General features: G+C 42.9%; 1 protein-coding gene across 4 annotated transcripts in view; it reads right to left on the reverse strand.

The window, feature by feature from the left end:
* The window catches only part of PCBD1 (pterin-4 alpha-carbinolamine dehydratase 1), a 54,942-nt gene that overhangs the window by 20,613 nt on the left and 14,113 nt on the right, over window positions 1-20,216 (reverse strand). Inside the window, exons 1-3 of one of the 4 annotated variants that reach the window (XM_044299949.1) lie at window positions 17,260-17,395; window positions 15,558-15,638; window positions 8,242-8,376 (exon numbers count right to left, since the gene is read on the reverse strand). In XM_044299949.1, coding sequence (XP_044155884.1) covers window positions 8,242-8,376; window positions 15,558-15,626 — 204 coding nt within the window. In that variant the 5' untranslated portion in view covers window positions 15,627-15,638; window positions 17,260-17,395. Of the gene's footprint in view, window positions 1-8,241; window positions 8,377-9,093; window positions 9,514-15,557; window positions 15,639-17,259; window positions 17,397-20,216 lie in introns of those variants that run through there. The other 3 variants (XM_044299947.1, XM_044299948.1, XM_044299950.1) reach the window with 3 other exon arrangements.

Raw genomic sequence — 20,216 nt, forward strand, 5'->3', positions numbered from 1 at the left:
ACCCCTCTTCAGAGAAAGACCGCGCCTACTTGCTGGCACCAGGCTTTTAACCTGTAGCCGGCCCATCCCCTCCCTGCCTCAGGGAGGGGTCAACTCCCCCTCTTCTGGGCTGACGGTGAATGACCCACAAAACCCTTTAGGGTTCATAGCTCCAGACCAGAGGGTCACAGGGAGATGGTTCTGGAACTAATGGACCTGCCTGGGTTCTGGCTACAAGTAGAGCCCAAACCTGGTACCGGTAGGTGGTTTCTATGGGGAGATATGGGTATCTCCCTACCCCGACTGGGTACGAGTAAACCAAGACCATGGGACCGTACCTCGTGGCCAACGGGACACAAATATGTATCCGATTTGCGCCTGCGATGGCCGGGCGCTTCATAATTCCTTATGAGAGGTAGTTGCCAATATGTCTGGGGAGTCTCATTGATCCAGGCAAGGGCAGATACCCCCTGCTGAGAGTTTTCCTGCCGGATTCAGGTGGCTCCAAACTGGTGCCTGGAGGTGTGAACTTCTCCTTGAAGCTTGGACCCCCTGAGGCGTGTCTTCCTGGCCAACTGACACTCAGTTGGCTGGGGGGGGAGTGGAAACTTATTTTGCATGTACACTGAATCATGCCAAGCGGTGCATCAAATTACAATCAGGGCTGGGGGCTTTGAAGCAGGGAAATCCTGTCAGCAAATGGGGGGTGTGAGGACATGGCTGACAGTAAATATTAATCCATATTCCTCACACCCCAAGTATTAGTCTTAAACACAACATGCTTGGAAATTTTATTACATTTTTAGTTCTCATGCACACGAACGTGTGCCGGCCGTTCCGTGCAATAGTGTCTGCAATACGGACTTACATGGTAAGTGCAGAGGGCTGAATTTTTTGTGGATAGGATGGGGACCCATTCATTTCAATGGGTCAGCAAAAAAATGCTGATAGTTCCTCTGTTTGTGTTCCGCGTCCGTTGTCCGTGTTTCCCTTTAGCAAAAACAATAGTGCATGTCCTACTTTTTTCACATTTGCGGACAAGGATAGGCATTTATTACAAGGGAACTGTGGAAAAAACGAATCCTCAAAAAAAAAAAAAAAAAAACGGATGCCGCATCCGTTTTCTTAGTGGATGCACAATTTATGGGCGCAAAAAACTACTGTTGTGTGCATGAGGCCTAACAGTTAGGTAATACCTTTGCAGAAAAAGTTGGCTTTTTTGATGGCCCTCCTTGTGAGGTCGGGGAAGGTGAGAAGTCACCATGGTGTAAGTGAGCAAACTAGCATAATTTTTATTTTTTATTTTTTTCTCCAAGAAGCTAGTACAGGGATTGAACATGCTCTGGGAATCCTGTAAACAGCATAGTTTTGTCAGATGACACAAGACCTTTTTCAAAGAGCCCATAAAGAGTTATGCATTAAGTGTGAGAGTATAGTTTCATGGAGGCCATATATCTTTTAAATTAAAGAGGACCTGCCTTCTCTCCTCACATGTCTGTTTTAATAAATACTTGTCATTCTCGAACTTTTTTTTATTTTTTATTTGAACTTGTCATTCCTCTGTTTTTCCACCTAGAACTTTATGATTCATTAGATAAATGGGTGTCCAAGCAGATAAACCAGTTTGACTGGGTAATGTTAACATCCAATTTATTCATAAATATTTGAGAGGATTAATGGTTACTGCAGCAACCCAGGGGGAGTGTGGAGAGGGTGGGCATTGCAGTGGACAGCATGTAGGTGGTGGCCAGTGCTTCTGGGGTCTTAACCTTTCTCCACCAATCTTTCCTCACTCCCAGGGCTGCTGCAGTAACGATTGGGTCTCGCTTTGGATGACTGGAGTAGTATGTCTCCCAGAGCTCACTCTGTGTAGAATCTCGTAGATGGTGGAGTGCCCTTGGAGGTAGTGCACAAATTTATAGGCAGAAGACAGAGATGTAAAATATAAGAAAAAAGAAGAGAGACAGAGATATAATTGAACAAGTAACTCAACATTTTGTTTACTTTGCATAACACATCCTAACAAGATGAAGTTCAGAGTCTTAGGCCTTTTCCACGTGTCCGTGATGATATCAGCGATAAGATGGTCAGTGGTGAAGAATTAGTGTTTGGTCCATGTGACCAATCTTTTCTCTGCATGTGGACTCCACATACACTGTTCAGCTGAAAATTCATTTCCAGAGCATCCCCTAGCAATGATCCATTAAAACCATGGACCAAGCTCAGATTGCATCCGTTTTGTGTTCATGCTCTTAATGGGCAATAAACTATAATGTGCTTGAGGGATCTGTAATCACAGACCTAAATAGGGAATTCCACTAATGTGTGAATACATACAGTCGTGGCCAAAAGTTTTGAGAATTACATAAATATTGGAAATTGGAAAAGTTGCTGCTTAAGTTTTTTATAATAGCAATTTGCATATACTCCAGAATGTTATGAAGAGTGATCAGATGAATTGCATAGTCCTTCTTTGCCATGAAAATTAACTTAATCCCCCCAAAAAATTTCCACTGCATTTCATTGTTGTCATTAAAGGACCTCCTGAGATCATTTCAGTAATCGTCTTGTTAACTCAGGTGAGAATGTTGACGAGCACAAGGCTGGAGATCATTATGTCCGGCTGATTGGGTTAAAATGGCAGACTTGACCTGTTAAAAGGAGAGTGATGCTTGAAATCATTGTTCTTCCATTGTTAACCATGGTGATCTGCAAAGAAACGCGTGCAACCATTATTGCGTTGCATAAAAATGGCTTCACAGGCAAGGATATTGTGGCTACTAAGATTGCACCTCAAGCAACAATTTATAGGATCATCAAGAACGTCAAGGAAAGAGGTTCAATTTTTGTTAAGAAGGCTTCAGGGCGTCCAAGAAAGTCCAGCAAGCGCCAGGATCGTCTCCTAAAGAAAATTCAGCTGTGGGATCGGAGTGCCACCAGTGCAGAGCTTGCTCAGGAATGGCAGCAGGCAGGTGTGAGCGCATCTGCACGCACAGTGAGGCAAAGACTTTTGGAAGATGGCCTGGTGTCAAGAAGGGCAGCAAAGAAGCCACTTCTCTCCAAAAAAACCCCATCAGGGACAGATTGATCTTCTGCAAAAAATATGGTGAATGGATTGCTGAGGACTGGAGCAAAGTCATATTCTCCGATGAAGCCTCTTTCCGATTGTATGGGGCATCAGGAAAAAGGCTTGTCCGGAGAAGAAAAAGTGAGCGCTACCATCAGTCCTGTGTCATGCCAACAGTAAAGCATCCTGAGACCATTCATGTGTGGGGTTGTTTCTCATCCAAGGGAGTGGGCTCACTCACAATTTTGCCCAAAAACACAGTCATGAATAAAGAATGGTACCAAAACACCCTCCAACAGCAACTTCTTCCAACAATCCAACAACAGTTTGGTGAAGAACAATGCATTTTCCAGCACGATGGAGCACTGTGCCATAAGGCAAAAGGGATAACTAAGTGGCTCGGGGACCAAAACGTTGACATTTTGGGTCCATGGCCTGGAAACTCCCCAGATCTTAATCCCATTGAGAACTTGTGGTCAATCCTCAAGAGGCGGGTGGACAAACAAAAACCCACTAATTCTGACAAACTCCAAGAAGTGATTATGAAAGAATGGGTTGCTATCAGTCAGGAATTGGCCCAGAAGTTGATTGAGAGCATGCCCAGTCGAATTGCAGAGGTCCTGAAAAAGAAGGGCCAACACTGCAAATACTGACTCTTTGCATAAATGTCATGTAATTGTCGATAAAAGCCTTTGAAATGTATGAAGTGCGTGTAATTATATTTTACTACATCACAGAAACAACTGAAACAAAGATCTAAAAGCAGTTTAGCAGCAAACTTTGTGAAAACTAATATTTGTGTCATTCTCAAAACTTTTGGCCACGACTGTACATTAGGGTCAATCGGTATGTGTGCTGACCTTGGACAGCACATGTTCTTGATCCACTGATGTATGAATCAGGCTTTTCATAGCAGTTTTCCAAGCGCTAGTGTGGCTGGGCTCAGGCAAGGTTTCCTAATTATCTGTGTCTTCTTAGATGCAGTAGTCTTTTTATGTAATTTCACAAATGCTGCAGCAGTTTCTCTGCTATGCAGTTCCCAGCTGAGGGTGCACAAATCAATTACATTTTTTGCAGTTCCTAGTGGTGAGGTGCATATCTTCAAGTCACAAGCAGCATGACGACTGCAAAAGATACTAGGCCAGAAGCCTAAGGCCTACTCTGTGCTGTGAGGCCTGTAACCTGCATTTTCTCCTCACAGGCTTACCTCACTGCCACAGAGCTCAGTGAAAAACAGCTGAAATCTAGCTAGCTTGTATTAAATGTAATTATTTACAAAAACTGATATGTTGGCCTTTATTTATCCAAGTAGTTATGCTGCAAGATTCTTTTATTATTTTTTAACCCTCTGCAATATTTTATTGTACTTTTGTATGTCATCACTACCAGTATGTGTGGATATACTAAATTTAGCCATTCATTTGAGCACAAATTGTGGCTTGATCTGGTTCATAGACTCCCTTTACACTGTAGTTTGAACTGAATAATAAGGTTTAAAGCGGTTATCCAATCCTATACAATGTACTTACCTGGGTCCCCCGCTCCCTGCGCTGCTCCTGGTTCCTGCACCGCCACTGCTGCTTCTTTCCGTGCCCGGGGAGGGGGGGGGGGGGGGTGAGCCTCATTAGCATCGCGGGTGATGCTAGGGATGGTCTTCTTCTTCCCCCAACAATGTTTTCATCTGGGCGCGAGGAGAAGCAGTGGCGGTGCAGGGACCTGGGTAAGTATATTCTTCAGCGTGGGGGGTCCGGCATATGAGGGGGGTGGTGGGGGGGGGGTTATAGGACTGGGTAACCCCTTTAATCTTCCAGTTTTCTGTGAATGAAAGGATAGATTGCATAACTGGCAAGAGATTTTTCTAACATGTATAAGGCACTCTTCTAAGGCATAAGAACAATGTGGACAATAGTATTGGAACACCTACACATTAAATTTACAGGAGTTATTATGGCATCCCATTCTAAATCCATAGGCATTAATATGGAATAAGTACCCCCTTTTGCAGCAAAAAATTAAAATTAAAATAGTATCTACGAAAGGTTTCAGCAAGATTTTGGGAGAGCATAGAGAAGAGAATTTACAAGGTCAGACAGTCTCCATTCTAGTTCATCCCAAAGGTACTTGATAGGTTTGAGGTCAGGGCTCCATGCGGACCAGTAAAGTTCTTCCACACAAAACTCACCCATCCATGTCTGGACCTTGTGGTGTATACTGGGACACAGCCATGCTAGTCTGTGGGCCTTCCCGAAATGATTCTCAGAAAGTTGGGAGCCTACAATTTTTTTTAAAATGTCTTAGTATGCTGAAACGTTTCAATTTCTCCTCACTGGAACTATGGGGCTTAGGACAACCCTTTCGAAAAACAAACCCATAGAATTATTCCTCCTTCACAAAAATTGGTACAATGCAGGCAGGTAACATTCTCCTAGAATTTGCCAAACCAAGACTCGAGCATGATTCGTCACACAATGGTAGCATGCGTTACACCACTCCATCCAATGCTTGGCATTGTACTTGGTGATGCAAAGATTGCATGCTGTTGCTCGACTATGGGAACCCATGCCGAGAAGCATCCAGCACACTCTTTTTTTTTGCTGATGTTTTTACCAGTGGAGATATGGAACTCTGGAACTGAGTCAGCAGAGCATTGGAGGCATTTATGCACCATGCGCCTCAGCATTCTGCGACCCTGGTCTATAAACCTCTCTCTAACTTTACTTGGCCTGCAATTTTTTTACTACAACAATACCACTTACAGAGCTGATCGTGAAATAACTAGAAGGGAAGAAACTTCATGAACTGATTTGTTGTAACAGTGCTATCCTATTACACTACCATGTTTAAATTCCTTCACAGATGTTTGTAAAGGTAGGCCGCATGGCTAGGCGCTTGATTTTATACACCTGGTGCAATGGGACTGAATGAAACAACAAAACTCAGTGACTGAGAGGGCTGTCCCAATACTTTGTTCCATATAGTGTATATCAGCCTTAGGACATATGAGGAGGGTGCACAAACTGCAGGACAACAAGTCGTATGTAACAACCAAAAAGTATAAATTATCTAGAACCAAACAAATAGTCCTTACACAAAAGATCTTTGAAACCTCTTGTTGCAGTACCACCATCATCTCCTTTTTTCTTCTCTTCTACTCTGGACAGTCACAAAGGGTCCGGAGTGGCTTAGTCAGCGGAAGGAAGGAACCACGGTGCACCAAAGCAAAAGGGGTCTTCTGAACAACTACAGTCCTCAACATTGATATTGAAATGCCAGGAAGGACAAGCCATAATGTGATGCAAATCGAAGAAGTAGCAGGTGTCCCTAAGATCTGGAAATGATTACATTTTCAAATACTTAGCTCCAATCTGGGGCATGCGGGAGGGGCATAAAAGCCAAATTGAAAGAAAAGTTTTTTTTAGCCACATGAAACTCAAAGCCCTGGGAGACGACTGTTTGATGTCTCCTGTTTGTCGACATATCAATTATTGCAGATTCAAATGGACAAAATTCTTGAACCTAGAGATCTTAGTTCATCACTCAAGCAGATTATTAAATGTCTAGACCAAGATGTCAGCACTGTTCAACATTGTGTCCTGGTGATTGGGAGAACAACTACAAACTGGAATGACAGCAAGAGGCACACAAAGATAAACCTCTGCATGGGACAGATGATCTGATTGCGTGTAGTGATCTATTCTGTACTGCAAGTGAACCTAGACATCACATCCCAAGGTTAAGTTAGCAAACAGTGTTTACACAAACCATTAGAAGGTGTTTGACCCCACACCTCTCAAAGGCTATTGTGGTGCACAACAAGATGACAATGGAAGCTGGAATGGAGGTAATTTATCTTCAGCAATAAGTCCCACTTTCTCTTCGATGCAATGATAGCCAGAGATTGGTCTGGAGACCATTTGGGCAACACTATGAGGCCCTCAAAAGAGAACTTCACACTGGTCCTACTACCAGCATTATGATGTGGCGTGGCATAGTGTACGGTAGCAGGGCCCCTCTAGTCTTTGTTTCACGTGGACTAACAGCTCAACGTTACATTGATTTGTTTGTGAAATCAGTGATACAGCCATTTCTCCAAAGTGTCCTAGGAGCTGTTTTTCAACAGGACAATGCCAGGCCTCATGTTGCTTGTGTTAGGCTACTTTCACACTAGCGTTCAGAGCGGATCCATCTGAGACGGATCCGCTCATATAATGCAGACGGTGGCTCCGTTCAGAACGGATCCGTCTGCATTATATTCTAAAAAGATTTCTAAGTGTGAAAGTAGCCTGAACGGATCCGTCCAGACTTTTACATTGAAAGTCAATGGGGGACGGATCCATTTGAAGATTGAACCATAGTGTGTCATCTTCAAACGGATCCGTCCCCATTGACTTACATTGTAAGTCTGGACGGATCCGCACGCCTCCGCACGGCCAGGCGGACACCCGAACGCTGCAAGCAGAGTTCAGGTGTCCGCCTGCTGAGCGGAGCCCAAACGCTGCCAGACTGATGCATTCTGAGCGGCTCCGCATCCACTCAGAATGCATTAGTGCTGGACGGATGCGTTCAGGGCCGCTTGTGAGCCCCTTCAAACGGAGCTCACAAGCGGACACCCGAACGCTAGTGTGAAAGTAGCCTTACTGTGAGCAGCCTGCATGGCCTAAACATGCTACCATGGCCTGCAAAGTCTATGGCCTTGTCTCCCATCAAACACATCTGGGATGTCATTGGTCAGCAGATACAAAGGGAGCTGCCAGCATTATATCTTGAAGATTTGTGTGCAAAAGTGCATTCAGCGCGGCAGAACATTTGACAACCATTAATAACCTCATTGATGGCATGGCAAGGTGTGTAAGTATGTGTATTTCTGCATGTGGTGCTCATACTGGATACTAAATAAATCTGAATATTTTATTTCCATTTTTTTTAGCATTTGCATATCATTACCATGTCTATCAATTTTGTGATTTTCATATTTCCATGACTTTTTCTCCTTGATGTTGCTATTTAAATGTTGAGGAGTGAATGTTGTGCATGGGTTCAAACTACATTTTCTGCTAGTTGAAGCAATTGAATACCAGTTTGATTTATATGATATGCTATGCTAGCACCACCTGATATTAGCTTAGCTTGAAAAGCAAAAACAAGGTGGCAGACTCCCTTTAAAACCAATACAAATTATTAAGTGAAAATCATACTTCATATAGTTTAACTTCATCCAATGAGAAAAATGTATAGCAAATCTTCATCTCCTTTTTCTTACTATGTAGGGAGTATCCGTGATATGCCATTGAAAAGATTGGAAATACAATTGGAAAAAGGTCTTTAAAACACTGAAAATTTAAATTTAAGAAACATTAGTAATTCACTAATGCTCAATCATTGACACAGAGCAAAAAATTATACATTTATTAAAATTGTTTTACACATTACAATAGTACATAAAATGCAGTCACTATAAAATGCCTAGTAATACTGTTATACATAGAGAAACACTAGTAAACATTTGTTTTCTTCTAGGACATGAGATGATGGAAACTAAAGGGGTCATTTACTATCAGATATGGCATAGAAAATGGTCTAAATGTAAGACAGCAAGGAAGCTGGCTTACATTTAGTCCGGCAGTGGATCCGCCAAAGCTATGTAGAGGCCGGCGCCTCTACATAACTTTGGCGGATCCACCGCAAGGGGTTAATAAAACTAGCGTCTAAAACGCCTGTCTTAATAACCGCTTGCGGTGACCCCCTACGTTTCTATACATAAAGAAGAGTTTGTCAGTTTGATAGCATACAGAATTAAGCCTTATTCACACAGTAAGTGTTCAGACAGTGATTTCCATCAGTGATTGTGAGCTAGAACCAGGTGTGGGTCTAAGCACAAAGCTGGTGCAGATCTTTCCCTTAGGCCGAATGCACACGGCCGTTTTTCACAGCCGTGAGCGGTCCGTGGAACCGCGGCCTGGATTCCTGCTTTGGGATGAACTAGAATGGAGACTGTCTGACCTGCTGAGAGCAGGAGCGCACGGCGTCATTGGTTGCTATGACGCCGTGCGCTCCCTGCTGCCGCCGCAATACAGTAATACACTGGTATAGATCATACCTTATCTCTGTGAAGTCTCCAATCCTGGTTTTGGCTCACAATCAATTATGAAAATCACTGATGTGTGAATAAGGTTTTACTTAGTGCTTTTATCATTAGAGTTGCAATGTTTCAATTGTTAGCAGTACATCTTAAGAAATGCTACTTTTTTATGCTTGAAAAAGACACAAGTAATAAATGGATATTTCCATATTCACATCAGGAACACGTCAAGTCCTTGAGTTTTTCCTCGTTTAGACATCTAGTTGCATGGCAGTGCTGCCACCTCTTGTTAAGACAGAGTGGCTGCAACTTGCTCAATAAAACTGGCCAGGTTAATATCCCTCTCGGAAAGACCTCCACATTCATGAGTGCTCAGGGTGATATGAACCTTAAAAACACAGACCTACAATTAGATTACAAGTCATTTCTTCTTGGTGGCGATTTTCAAGCTGTATTTGTTTAAAGAGGTTCTGGGAGAACAATATTAATAACCTGTCCTCAAGGTAGGCTATCAAGAGGAGCTTGGAAAGAGTCCAACTCCCACACGGACAGCAGCTCTGATGAGAGCTGCAGCCTCTCCTTTGGCTATTGATGCCACCTTCATCAGTCACATTCCATAAATACAGCTCAGTCCCACTCAGGTGTATGGCCTGGGCTCCAATACCAAACAAACGCTATACAATGTTTGGTGCTGTGCTTGATAGGCTGTAAGGAGGCTGCGTTTCTTTGAACAACTGATTGGTGGAGGTGTCGGGTTGTCATATATTTATGTCCTATCCTTAGGACAGCTCATCAATTTTGTACTCCCAGAAAACCCCTTCAATAATGGGTCTATCCCACAACTTTGTTTTATTATGAAAATTGTAGTAACTTTTGAACACTGGATATAACTAAAATTAGTTAGTCCTTTGCTTTAAAGGGGTTGGCCACTTTCTCACTACTATTGACAAATGTGTATGTAAGATGACTATATGGCACTTACTAATATAGCATTTGTTGAAATTCTATCCCTTTTTCTATATTTCGTATAGCATGCTCCTTTGTTTGCCAAGTCTTTATTGTCCACACAGAGGTCCCATCCATAAAATGTTTGCTGATTGAGGGTCATTTGACCAGACACATCGCTCAGCCTCCTCCAATCAAACACACTGCACCTATACTAAACTTCCAATAGAACAAGTGCAGATGACATCACATGGAGGGGATTTGCTTGGTCACATGATCATCCTTCAGCAGCCAATTTATGGACTGAACCTCCCTGTGCACAGCACAAAAGAGGGCATACCTTATGAGATGTAGCACAATATCAACAAAGGCTGTATTAGTAAGTGCCATATAGTCAGTGGCGTACCAAGGGGGGGGCGGGGGCAGGCCGCCCCGGGTGCCACTCACAAGGGGGGTGCCTGACGGAGTCACCCGTCCCCGGCTCCATCCACTGCTGCGACGCGAAGGATTATTGCGGCGGCGGGCGGCGCGCAACATAACGTCACGACGTCACGATGCTGACGCCGCGCCGCCGCCTTCACAGATCAGAAGAAGGATCTCCAATACCAGCGGTCGGACTGCCAGACGGCGGGCATCATCAAAATAAATGTGAGAGAGACGACGAGTAAAGTAAATAATTGTGTAATTAAGGGGGGGTGTACCGTGTAATTAAGGTGGGGAGGGAGGGGGTGTAATTAAGGGGGGGTGTTATTAAGGGGAGAAGAGAGGGTGTAATTAAGGGGGGGTGCAGGATTTGTTCATTTTATTGATGGGGATTTGGATTTTTTTTCTTTTTGGTGCAGATGGAAAGTGATTTTTTTTAAGGGGGTGCAGCCTGCACCCCCTTAAAAAAAATCACTTTCCATCTGCACCAAAAAGAAAAAAAATCCAAATCCCCATCAATAAAATGAACAAATCCTGCACCCCCCCTTAATTACACCCTCTCTTCTCCCCTTAATAACACCCCCCCTTAATAACACCCCCCCTTAATTACACCGTGTAATTAAGGGGGGGTGTTATTAAGGGAGGTGGTGTAATTAAGGGGGGGGGGTGCAGGATTTGTTCATTTTATTGATGGGGATTTGGATTTTTTTTCTTTTTGGTGCAGATGGAAAGTGATTTTTTTTTAAGGGGGTGCAGGTTTTTATTTTATTAACCACCTCCGGACCGCCTAACGCAGATGTGCGGTCCGGAGGTGGCAGCGCTGCGCACAGCGACGCATATACGCGTCATCTCGCGAGACGCGAGATTTCCTGTGAACGCGCGCACACAGGCGCGCGCGCTCACAGGAACGGAAGGTAAGCGTTAGCGAGTGGATCTCCAGCCTGCCAGCGGCGATCGCTCGCTGGCAGGCTGGAGATGTGATTTTTTTAACCCCTAACAGGTATATTAGACGCTGTTTTGATAACAGCTTCTAATATACCTGCTACCTGGTCCTCTGGTGTCCCTTTTGTTTGGATCGACCACCAGAGGACACAGGTAGCTGTGTAAAGTACCACAAAACACCACTACACTACACTACACCCCCCCGTCACTTATTAACCCCTTTTGAACCACTGATCACCCCTGATCACCCCATATAGACTCCCTGATCACCCCCCTGTCATTGATCACCCCCTTGTAAGACTCCATTCAGAGGTCCATATGATTTTTACGGATCCACTGATACATGGATCGGATCCGCAAAACACATGCGGATGTCTGAATGGAGCCTTACACAGGGGGGTGATCAATGACAGAGGGGTGATCACCCATATAGACTCCCTGATCACCTCCGTCATTGATCACCCCCCTGTAAGGCTCCATTCAGACGTCCGTATGATTTTTACGGATCCACTGATACATGGATCGGATCCGCAAAACACATGCGGACGTCTGAATGGAGCCTTACAGGGGGGTGATCCATGACGGAGGTGATCAGGGAGTCTATATGGGTGATCACCCCTCTGTCATTGATCACCCCCCTGTAAGGCTCCATTCAGACGTCCGCATGTGTTTTGCGGATCCGAATATTTGTAATAAATATTATTGAAAACATTGAAACAAAGGGTTCGCCCCGGGTGCCAAATGCTCTAGGTACGCCCCTGCATATAGTCATCTTACAAACACATTAGTTAACTATAATCAGAAAGTGGACAATCCCTTTGATAATAATTTGCTTAATAAAAGTGATTTGTAGTGCAGTGTAGGAAAAGTGCCAACATAAATACCAGTGCTTTTCCTATAGTGTGTAAGCACAGCCACTGCTGCTGTCTGGTCGTAAACCCCTTAATACAAGCAGTGTATGATGTGATGAAAAAATGAATCAAGCCAGCAAAGGAGGCAATATGGACAATCACATTATATTAGTAACTGCCTTGTATTAAGTTTATCTACATGGTAAATGCCATTTGCTTAAGTGAGACAACCCCTTTAACCTGTTACAGACACAGGACGTACAGGTACGCCCTGATGTCCTGGTACTAAGGACACAGGGTGTACCTGTACGACCTGTGTATTTCCGATCATCGCCACGCGGCGGGCAGTGATCAGAACTGGGTGCCTGCTGAAATTAATCAGCATGCACCCTGGGTCAATGCCGAGGGGGGTATCGGTGATCGCTGCGACATAGAAGGGGTTTGTCTTTGAGGGAGCCCATCGAGTCCCCACGCTGCTGTGGCAGGGACTCAATGTCTCAGAAGGCAGCCCAATGCCGTGCAGACGCTGCCCAATGCTTTGCATGGCATCGGGAACTGCCTTCTACGGGAGCCGAGGAGATCCAGCCTCAGGCTGGGTCTCCTAGGCAACCTGTTTGTGTACAAATGTATTGTAATGCATTGCAGAGGGGATCAGACCCCCAAAAGTGAACATCAGAAATAAAGTAAAGGAAACAAAAGTGTTTTTAATAAAATAATAAAGTAATAAAATTAATTTAAAAAAAGCCCCTTTCCCCTTATTTAATAATAAAAAACTGAAGAAAAAAAAAAAAACACACATATTGGGCATAGTCACGTCCGTAAGGACCAGCTTTATAAATATATCACATGATCCACCCTGTCCGATAAACACCATAAAAAAATAAAAATAAAAACGGTGTAAAAAAGAAAGCCATTTTTGTCACCTTACATCACAAAAAGTGCAACACCAAGTGATCAAAAAGGCGTATGCCCCCCCCAAAAAAAAAAAAATATGGCTCAGAATATGGAGACACTAAAACATCTTTTTTTTTGTTTAAAAAATGCTAGTATTGTGTAAAAATTAAAGGGACACTGGCAGGCCCTATAAACATATTTTGTTATTCCTATGCAGTCATAGGTCTATTAAAGTGTATTCCAATGATATAAGAGTACCCCCGTCCACATTTTAAACCATGTAAAAACAACGTTATATTCATCTGTCAATCACCTTCCTTTGTGCCCAAGAGGCGGTTTTTCTCCTACCTTTGTGCCCAGCCACGCCCCAACTGTGGTTTCCTACTGCCGCCCAGCTCATTATTATTCACTGTGCTGGGCGGCTTTTACTCCTCACTGAGTTTCTTTTCCGGCGCAGGCGCTTTAACAAACAGTATTTCTGCTGACATCAGCGCTCTGAAGCGCTGGATAGGAGTGACTGGGAGGAGATCCAATTATTATAACAAACGAGAGGATCCCACAGGAGGTTGCAACGCTATTAGATTATAGGAAAATAGAATTAGGTGGTCACTTGGACCTAAGTGTGACTTTGCAGCCTCTCTGACTAGTATTAAAACTCAATCTTTATTGTCACTATATTAAAAAACATATAAACTTCTTGGGAACATTTTAAAACTCTCAGGAAATTGTTGGATCAGGGACATGGAACACTTATGCTTGTGTATATATTCACATGTCAGACTTCGCTGACCCTGAGGGGTTAACCACCCTCTAAAGCTCCAGATTCTCACAATAAAGGTCCCTGCCTTCCATTCCTGACCTAAAAATTAGAATCCTGTATCCCTACATGTTTCGCCGAGCGAATCGGCGTCTTCAGGGGATACTATACAGCCTACTCAAGACAGTCTCCCAAAAAAATAAATACAACTATGGCTTTCAGAATGTGGAGACACTAAAGAATCATATTTTTTTTTCTTTTATGCTTTGTTATGTAAAACTGAAACAAATAACAAAAAAAGTTGCCATATTTGGTATTGTTGCGTCCGTGACAACCTGCTCTATAAAAATACCATATGATCTAACCTGTCAGATGAATGTTGTAAATAACAAAAAATAAAAACAGTGCCAACAGCTATTTCTTGTTACCTTGCCTCACAAAAAGTGTAGTATAGAGCAACCAAAAATCATATGTACCCTAAAAAAGTACCAACAAAACTGCCACCCTATCCCGTAGTTTCTAAAATGGGGTAACTTTTTGGGAGTTTCTACTCTAGGGGTGCATCAGGGAGGCTTCAAACGGGACATGGTGTAAAAAAAAACAGTCCAGCAAAATCTGCCTTCCAAAAACCATATGGCATGCCTTTCCTTCTGCGCCCTGCCGTGTGACCATACAGTAGTTTACGACCCCATATGGGGTGTTTCTGTAAACTACAAAATGGAAAAATTTTAAATTTAGAAATTTTATTTATATATTCCATTAATTCTTGTGGAACACCTAAAGGGTTAACAAAGTTTGTAAAATCTGTTTTGAATACCTTGAGGGGTGTAGTTTGTAAAATGGGGTCATTTTGGGTGGTTTCTATTATGTAAGCCTCACAAAGTGACTTCAGACCTGAACTGGTCCTGAAAAAGTGGGTTTTAGAAATTTTCTGATAAATGTCAAGATTTGCTTCTAAACTTCTAAGCCTTGTAACGTCCGCAAAAAATAAAATGGCATTCCCAAAATGACCCAAACATGAAGTAGACATATGGGGATTGTAAAATAATAACTATTTTTGGAGGTATTACTATCTATTATAAAAGTAGAGAAATTGAAATTTGAAAATTTGAAAATTTTTGGTAAATTTTAAGTGACACTGGTCAGATTTGCAAAAAATGGCCTGGTCCTTAAGGTGAAATATGGCCGTGTCCTTAAGGGGTTAAGATATCAGCATTGGGACAATCTCACCTGTGCAAGATTTCGGGGCCAGGCATCAGAGCAGAAGGGCCAGGTGCCCTGTTTGTCTCACTGGGAGAGGGAGCAACAGGGAAAGGCAGAGTTAAGGTGGTGCTTTGACAGGCTAGGCCAGCCCTTTGGTGCACTGTACACCTCATTTGCATATAACACAAATTAAGAATTTCCCTGCAACAGTAATACAGATTGCAGAGAGATAGGGCTTGTTTTGTTCATCATGTTAACCCTTACCAGGTGGTATGCATTGTTTAATAGGGTTGACCCATGGTGATATATGCTCTTTAAACACAGCCTTACAGTGTCACAATCCTTTGTCTGAAAAATGGTGTTCATACAAAACCATACCCCAAAACATTTTATAGATTTTATTATCATTTTCATTACCTTATTGTAGACATTAAACCATTCAGGGTGGTGATCTAACTTTTCAGCTTGTAATGCAACTCTGGTCATGAATCCAAAAGCCTACAAATAGATGTATAGCAAAGATATATCATTATGTTTAAAAAGAAAATAGTACAGATTAGTCTTTGTCATGCTTGTTTTTAGAATTATGTATTTCAGCATCCTGATGGCCTAGGCCGGCTGCTGAATCTCCTTAAAGGGACCTGTCCTGTTTGGAGTCTTACTGGAAGTACTCCATGGTATGGAGCATTATTGTCAACACTCCATGGAAAATGTGTATGCAAAGGTACAGTATCTCCCAGATAGAACCATTGTCACCGCCAGTTCTGTGAGAAGGTCTGGCAGATGTCCTTCTCTACCTCTTGCATGATGTTCTTTGTTTTGGTTTCACTTTGTCATCTCCTTTCCTTCTCCCAGGTGTCACCTATTTAGACTAATCGTCTCCCTTTAGATTCCTTCTCATACTGCCTCACTTTGCGGTTTATACTACTTCCTGGATGAAGTGTTCACTGCTGGAGGCTGCTGCTGCTGTTTACTCAAATAAGTCTTTTCATGTATTGTGTTTCCTTGCTGGCTTGATTCTAGGTGACCCTGATTCCATCCATATTAAGTGCTGGGAGCCGGTGGTAGTGTCCCCTCACTATTATAGGGTTTTCAGGTGTCATACAGTCTTAGGTACGTGGGCATGCAATCGTCTACCATTGAGACTCTTGCATGGGCATAGCAGTCAGGGAGAGCTCTTACTATATGCTCCTTAGTTTGGGATCAAGCCAGTCGGACGTTTATTCATAAGTTCCAGCTATCTGCAACATCATTCGTGACAACCATCTAGCCAGTGCCACTATTTGGAAGTGGCTCCCTATGAGTTAAAATCTAACTTACTAGCAAGCCTTGATGTTCCTTTGTTAAATACCAAGACTTCCTGGAAAGTCGGATTTTGAGCCACTTCCAAGAGGTGGTGCTGGCAAGGTAGTGCTCTTCCTTGGGCAATACCTCTTTGCATACTCCTGATGGGACAGGCAGGACTTTTGAATCTGTGCATCTATTACCATTATTAGCCCCTATTGAAACAAATACAGCCACATATGCAGCTGATCTCAGGTAGCTCTCCTCGCTCTGAGATCTGCACTGTTCTAGCTAAGATAACTTCAGTCTTTTCCCAGAAGAAAAGGAGTATAGATTTGCTGATCTAGGGATTTCATGACCAGGCTATGAGGGTAAAGTGAGGCAGTAATCCGAGGGGCTAGATCAACCCCTCTTTGGTCTGATCACATAATCTACGTTAGTGATGATCTGGCAGTGTAATACTGCTGCTGATTACCCAATGAATGCTCGCTCTTCGGGAGCAGATCTGCCGGCAGCAGATCTGCTGTCGTAAAACTGTGATTTTGTATGGGGACTAGCAATGGCATGAGTGATTGCTCCTCCCCATACTGTGGAGGAGATCGCTGTCAAGCAGGCGATTATCGGGAAGGAACGCTTCCCTCCTGACAATTGCCTGCTTCATCTGTGCGTCTAATTTAATTCTAATTTACCATGATCAACCGTACCAGGCAGTATGTCTGGTTTAATTAGGCTGATCATTGAAAGATGCTCTTTAAATCACTTTTATGTTTTTTAGTTATGTGTATGTATATACAGTATATGTATGTGTCCAGTAATAGATATGTGCAGATGTTACCTTACCCTGTTGAAGTCCTTGAAATGGAATTCTTTGCAAATTGCATCTCTGCCATCCAATTCATTCCACCCAACTGCCCTCAGGTTAGGCAGGAGCTGATCTCGCTCCTCTCCACTGAGTCTGTGAGCCTTTCCTGCCTTTGAATACAAAAATAAAACAAAAATGAATATTACATATATTATACATGAACATTAAAAACTGTGTGTTACAGTAATTTAGATTTTCGGAGTGAGTTTATTATTATTCTATCTGAATTTGCTTAGTTGATACCAGCGCACAAATGTAACTGTATTACTGCATCCACATCTGCATAGCCGGATACTACCATGCACCACTGGATTCCCTTTCACTGTAATGGGATCCGGCTGGGATCTACCTGCTTTCTGTCATATATGTCGGCTTTCGGCTAGATAACAAATTATGCATGTCTGGCTGAAAGTCGTCATACATGCCTAAACTTCTGGAACAGACTGCTGGAGTTCACAACACAGATGTGAACTAGGCCTTAAAGCACCACTGTCATAAGAACATATTGCTTTGAAAATGATGTCTATAGATAAAATCAGTTATAGATAAAAACAGTTGGAGGGTAACATTAGTTGCTTTCACAGTCCCTGTAAAAAAAAAAAAATGTATATATATACAGTACAGACCAAAAGTTTGGACACACCTTCTCATTCAAAGAGTTTTCTTTATTTTCATGACTATGAAAATTGTAGATTCACACTGAAGGCATCAAAACTATGAATTAACACATGTGGAATTATATACTTATCAAAAAAGTATGAAACAACTGAAAATATGTCATATTCTAGGTTCTTCAAAGTAGCCACCTTTTGCTGTGATTACTGCTTTGCACACTCTTGGCATTCTCTTGATGAGCTTCAAGAGGTAGTCACCTGAAATGGTTTTCACTTCACAGGTGTGCCCTGTCAGGTTTAATAAGTGGGATTTCTTGCCTTATAAATGGGGTTGGAACCATCAGTTGCGTTGTGGAGAAGTCAGGTAGCTACACAGCTGATAGTCCTACTGAATAGACCATTAGAATTTGTATTATGGCAAGAAAAAAGCAGCTAAGTAAAGAAAAACTAGTGGCCATCATTACTTTAAGAAATGAAGGTCAGTCAGTCCGAAAAATTGGTAAAACTTTGAAAGTGTCCCCAAGTGCAGTCACAAAAACCATCAAGCGCTACAAAGAAACTGGCTTACATGCGGACCGCCCCAGGAAAGGAAGACCAAGAGTCACCTCTGCTGTGGAGGATAAGTTCATCTGAGTCGCCAGCCTCAGAAATTGCAGGTTAACAGCAGCTCAGATTAGAGACCAGGTCAATGCCACACAGAGTTCTAGCAGCAGACACATCTCTAGAACAACTGTTAAGAGGAGACTGTGTGAATCAGGCCTTTATGGTAGAATATCTGCTAGGAAACCACTGCTAAGGACAGGCAACAATCAGAAGAGACTTGTTGGGGCTAAAGAACACAAGGAATGGACATTAGACCAGTGGAAATCTGTGCTTTGGTCTGATGAGTCCAAATTTGAGATCTTTGGTTCCAACCACCGTGTCTTTGTGCGACACAGAAAAGGTGAACGAATGGACTCTACATGCCTGGCTCCCACCGTGAAGCATGGAGGAGGAGGTGTGATGGTGTGGGGGTGCTTTTCTGGTGACACTGTTGGGGATTTATTCAAAATTGAAGGCATACTGAACCAGCATGGCTACCACAGCATCTTGCAGCGTCATGCTATTCCATCCGGTTTGCGTTTAGTTGGACCATCATTTATTTTTCAACAGGACAATGACCCCAAACACACCTCCAGGCTGTGTAAGGGGTATTTGACCATAAAGGAGAGTGATGGGTTGCTGCGCCAGATGACCTGGCCTCCACAGTCACCGGACCTGAACCCAATCGAGATGGTTTGGGGTGAGCTGGACTGCGGAGTGAAGGCAAAAGGGCCAACAAGTGCTAAGCATCTCTGGGAACTCCTTCAAGACTGTTGCAAGACCATTTCAGGTGACTACCTCTTGAAGCTCATCAAGAGAATGCCAAGAGTGTGCAAAGCAGCAATCAAAGCAAAAGTGGCTACTTTGAAGAACCTAGAATATGACATATTTTCAGTTGTTTCACACTTTTTTGTTATGTATATAATTCCACATGTGTTAATTCATAGTTTTGATGCCTTCAGTCACCTGTCACATAGTAGTAGACTTACAGACTTTCGCATGGCAGGATTTATAAGCCAAAACCAAATTCCACACCTAGTTTTGGCTTACAAACACTGATGGAAATTTAGTGCCATGTGAAAGTGGCCTATAACTGTGTGACAGATGGTGCTGAAGGAAGGGAGCGTCAGTCGCAGCCAGCCAGCCCGTTAAGAGCTGCACATCTGAAGAGGGAAATGGGGACTACGTATAATAAATGCGAATGGTAGGGATTGTTGGGGAAAGGGGTTAGATTAATGACTGACCATTCTAAACTTTTTTAAATTTTGAGTGCCCCGTCTTGGCACCAAGAAAGCTTGTCCGGCATGTCCGGTGCTACCATGCACCTAAGCTCCTCTTAGTTGTGACATCAAGTTATTCTTTGAGGTAATGGCAAAGCATGGGATTAAAGAGAACCTGTGACTAGAAAACGCAGTGCAGCAGGCAGCATGTAATAGAGCAGGAGGAGCTAAGCAGATTGATGTACAGTTTTATGGGACATGATTTAGTATAACTTGTAGTTTATACATTTTATATCTCTGCTCTTTCTGAGCTCAGTTGTACATGGGGGAAGTGTTATCAGTGACTGATAAGCATTCCCTGTATACACAAACACACACAGAATGCTATCAATTAGGGATAAGCGAATCAACTTCTGATGAAACATCCAAAGTTGATTTGCATAAAACTTAGTTCCAATACTGTACGAAGCAGGAGCTCTGTACAGTATTAGAATGTATTGGCTCCGATGAGCCG

The sequence above is a fragment of the Bufo gargarizans genome, chromosome 6 (assembly GCF_014858855.1).
Source record: "Bufo gargarizans isolate SCDJY-AF-19 chromosome 6, ASM1485885v1, whole genome shotgun sequence".
Classification (NCBI taxonomy): domain Eukaryota; kingdom Metazoa; phylum Chordata; class Amphibia; order Anura; family Bufonidae; genus Bufo; species Bufo gargarizans.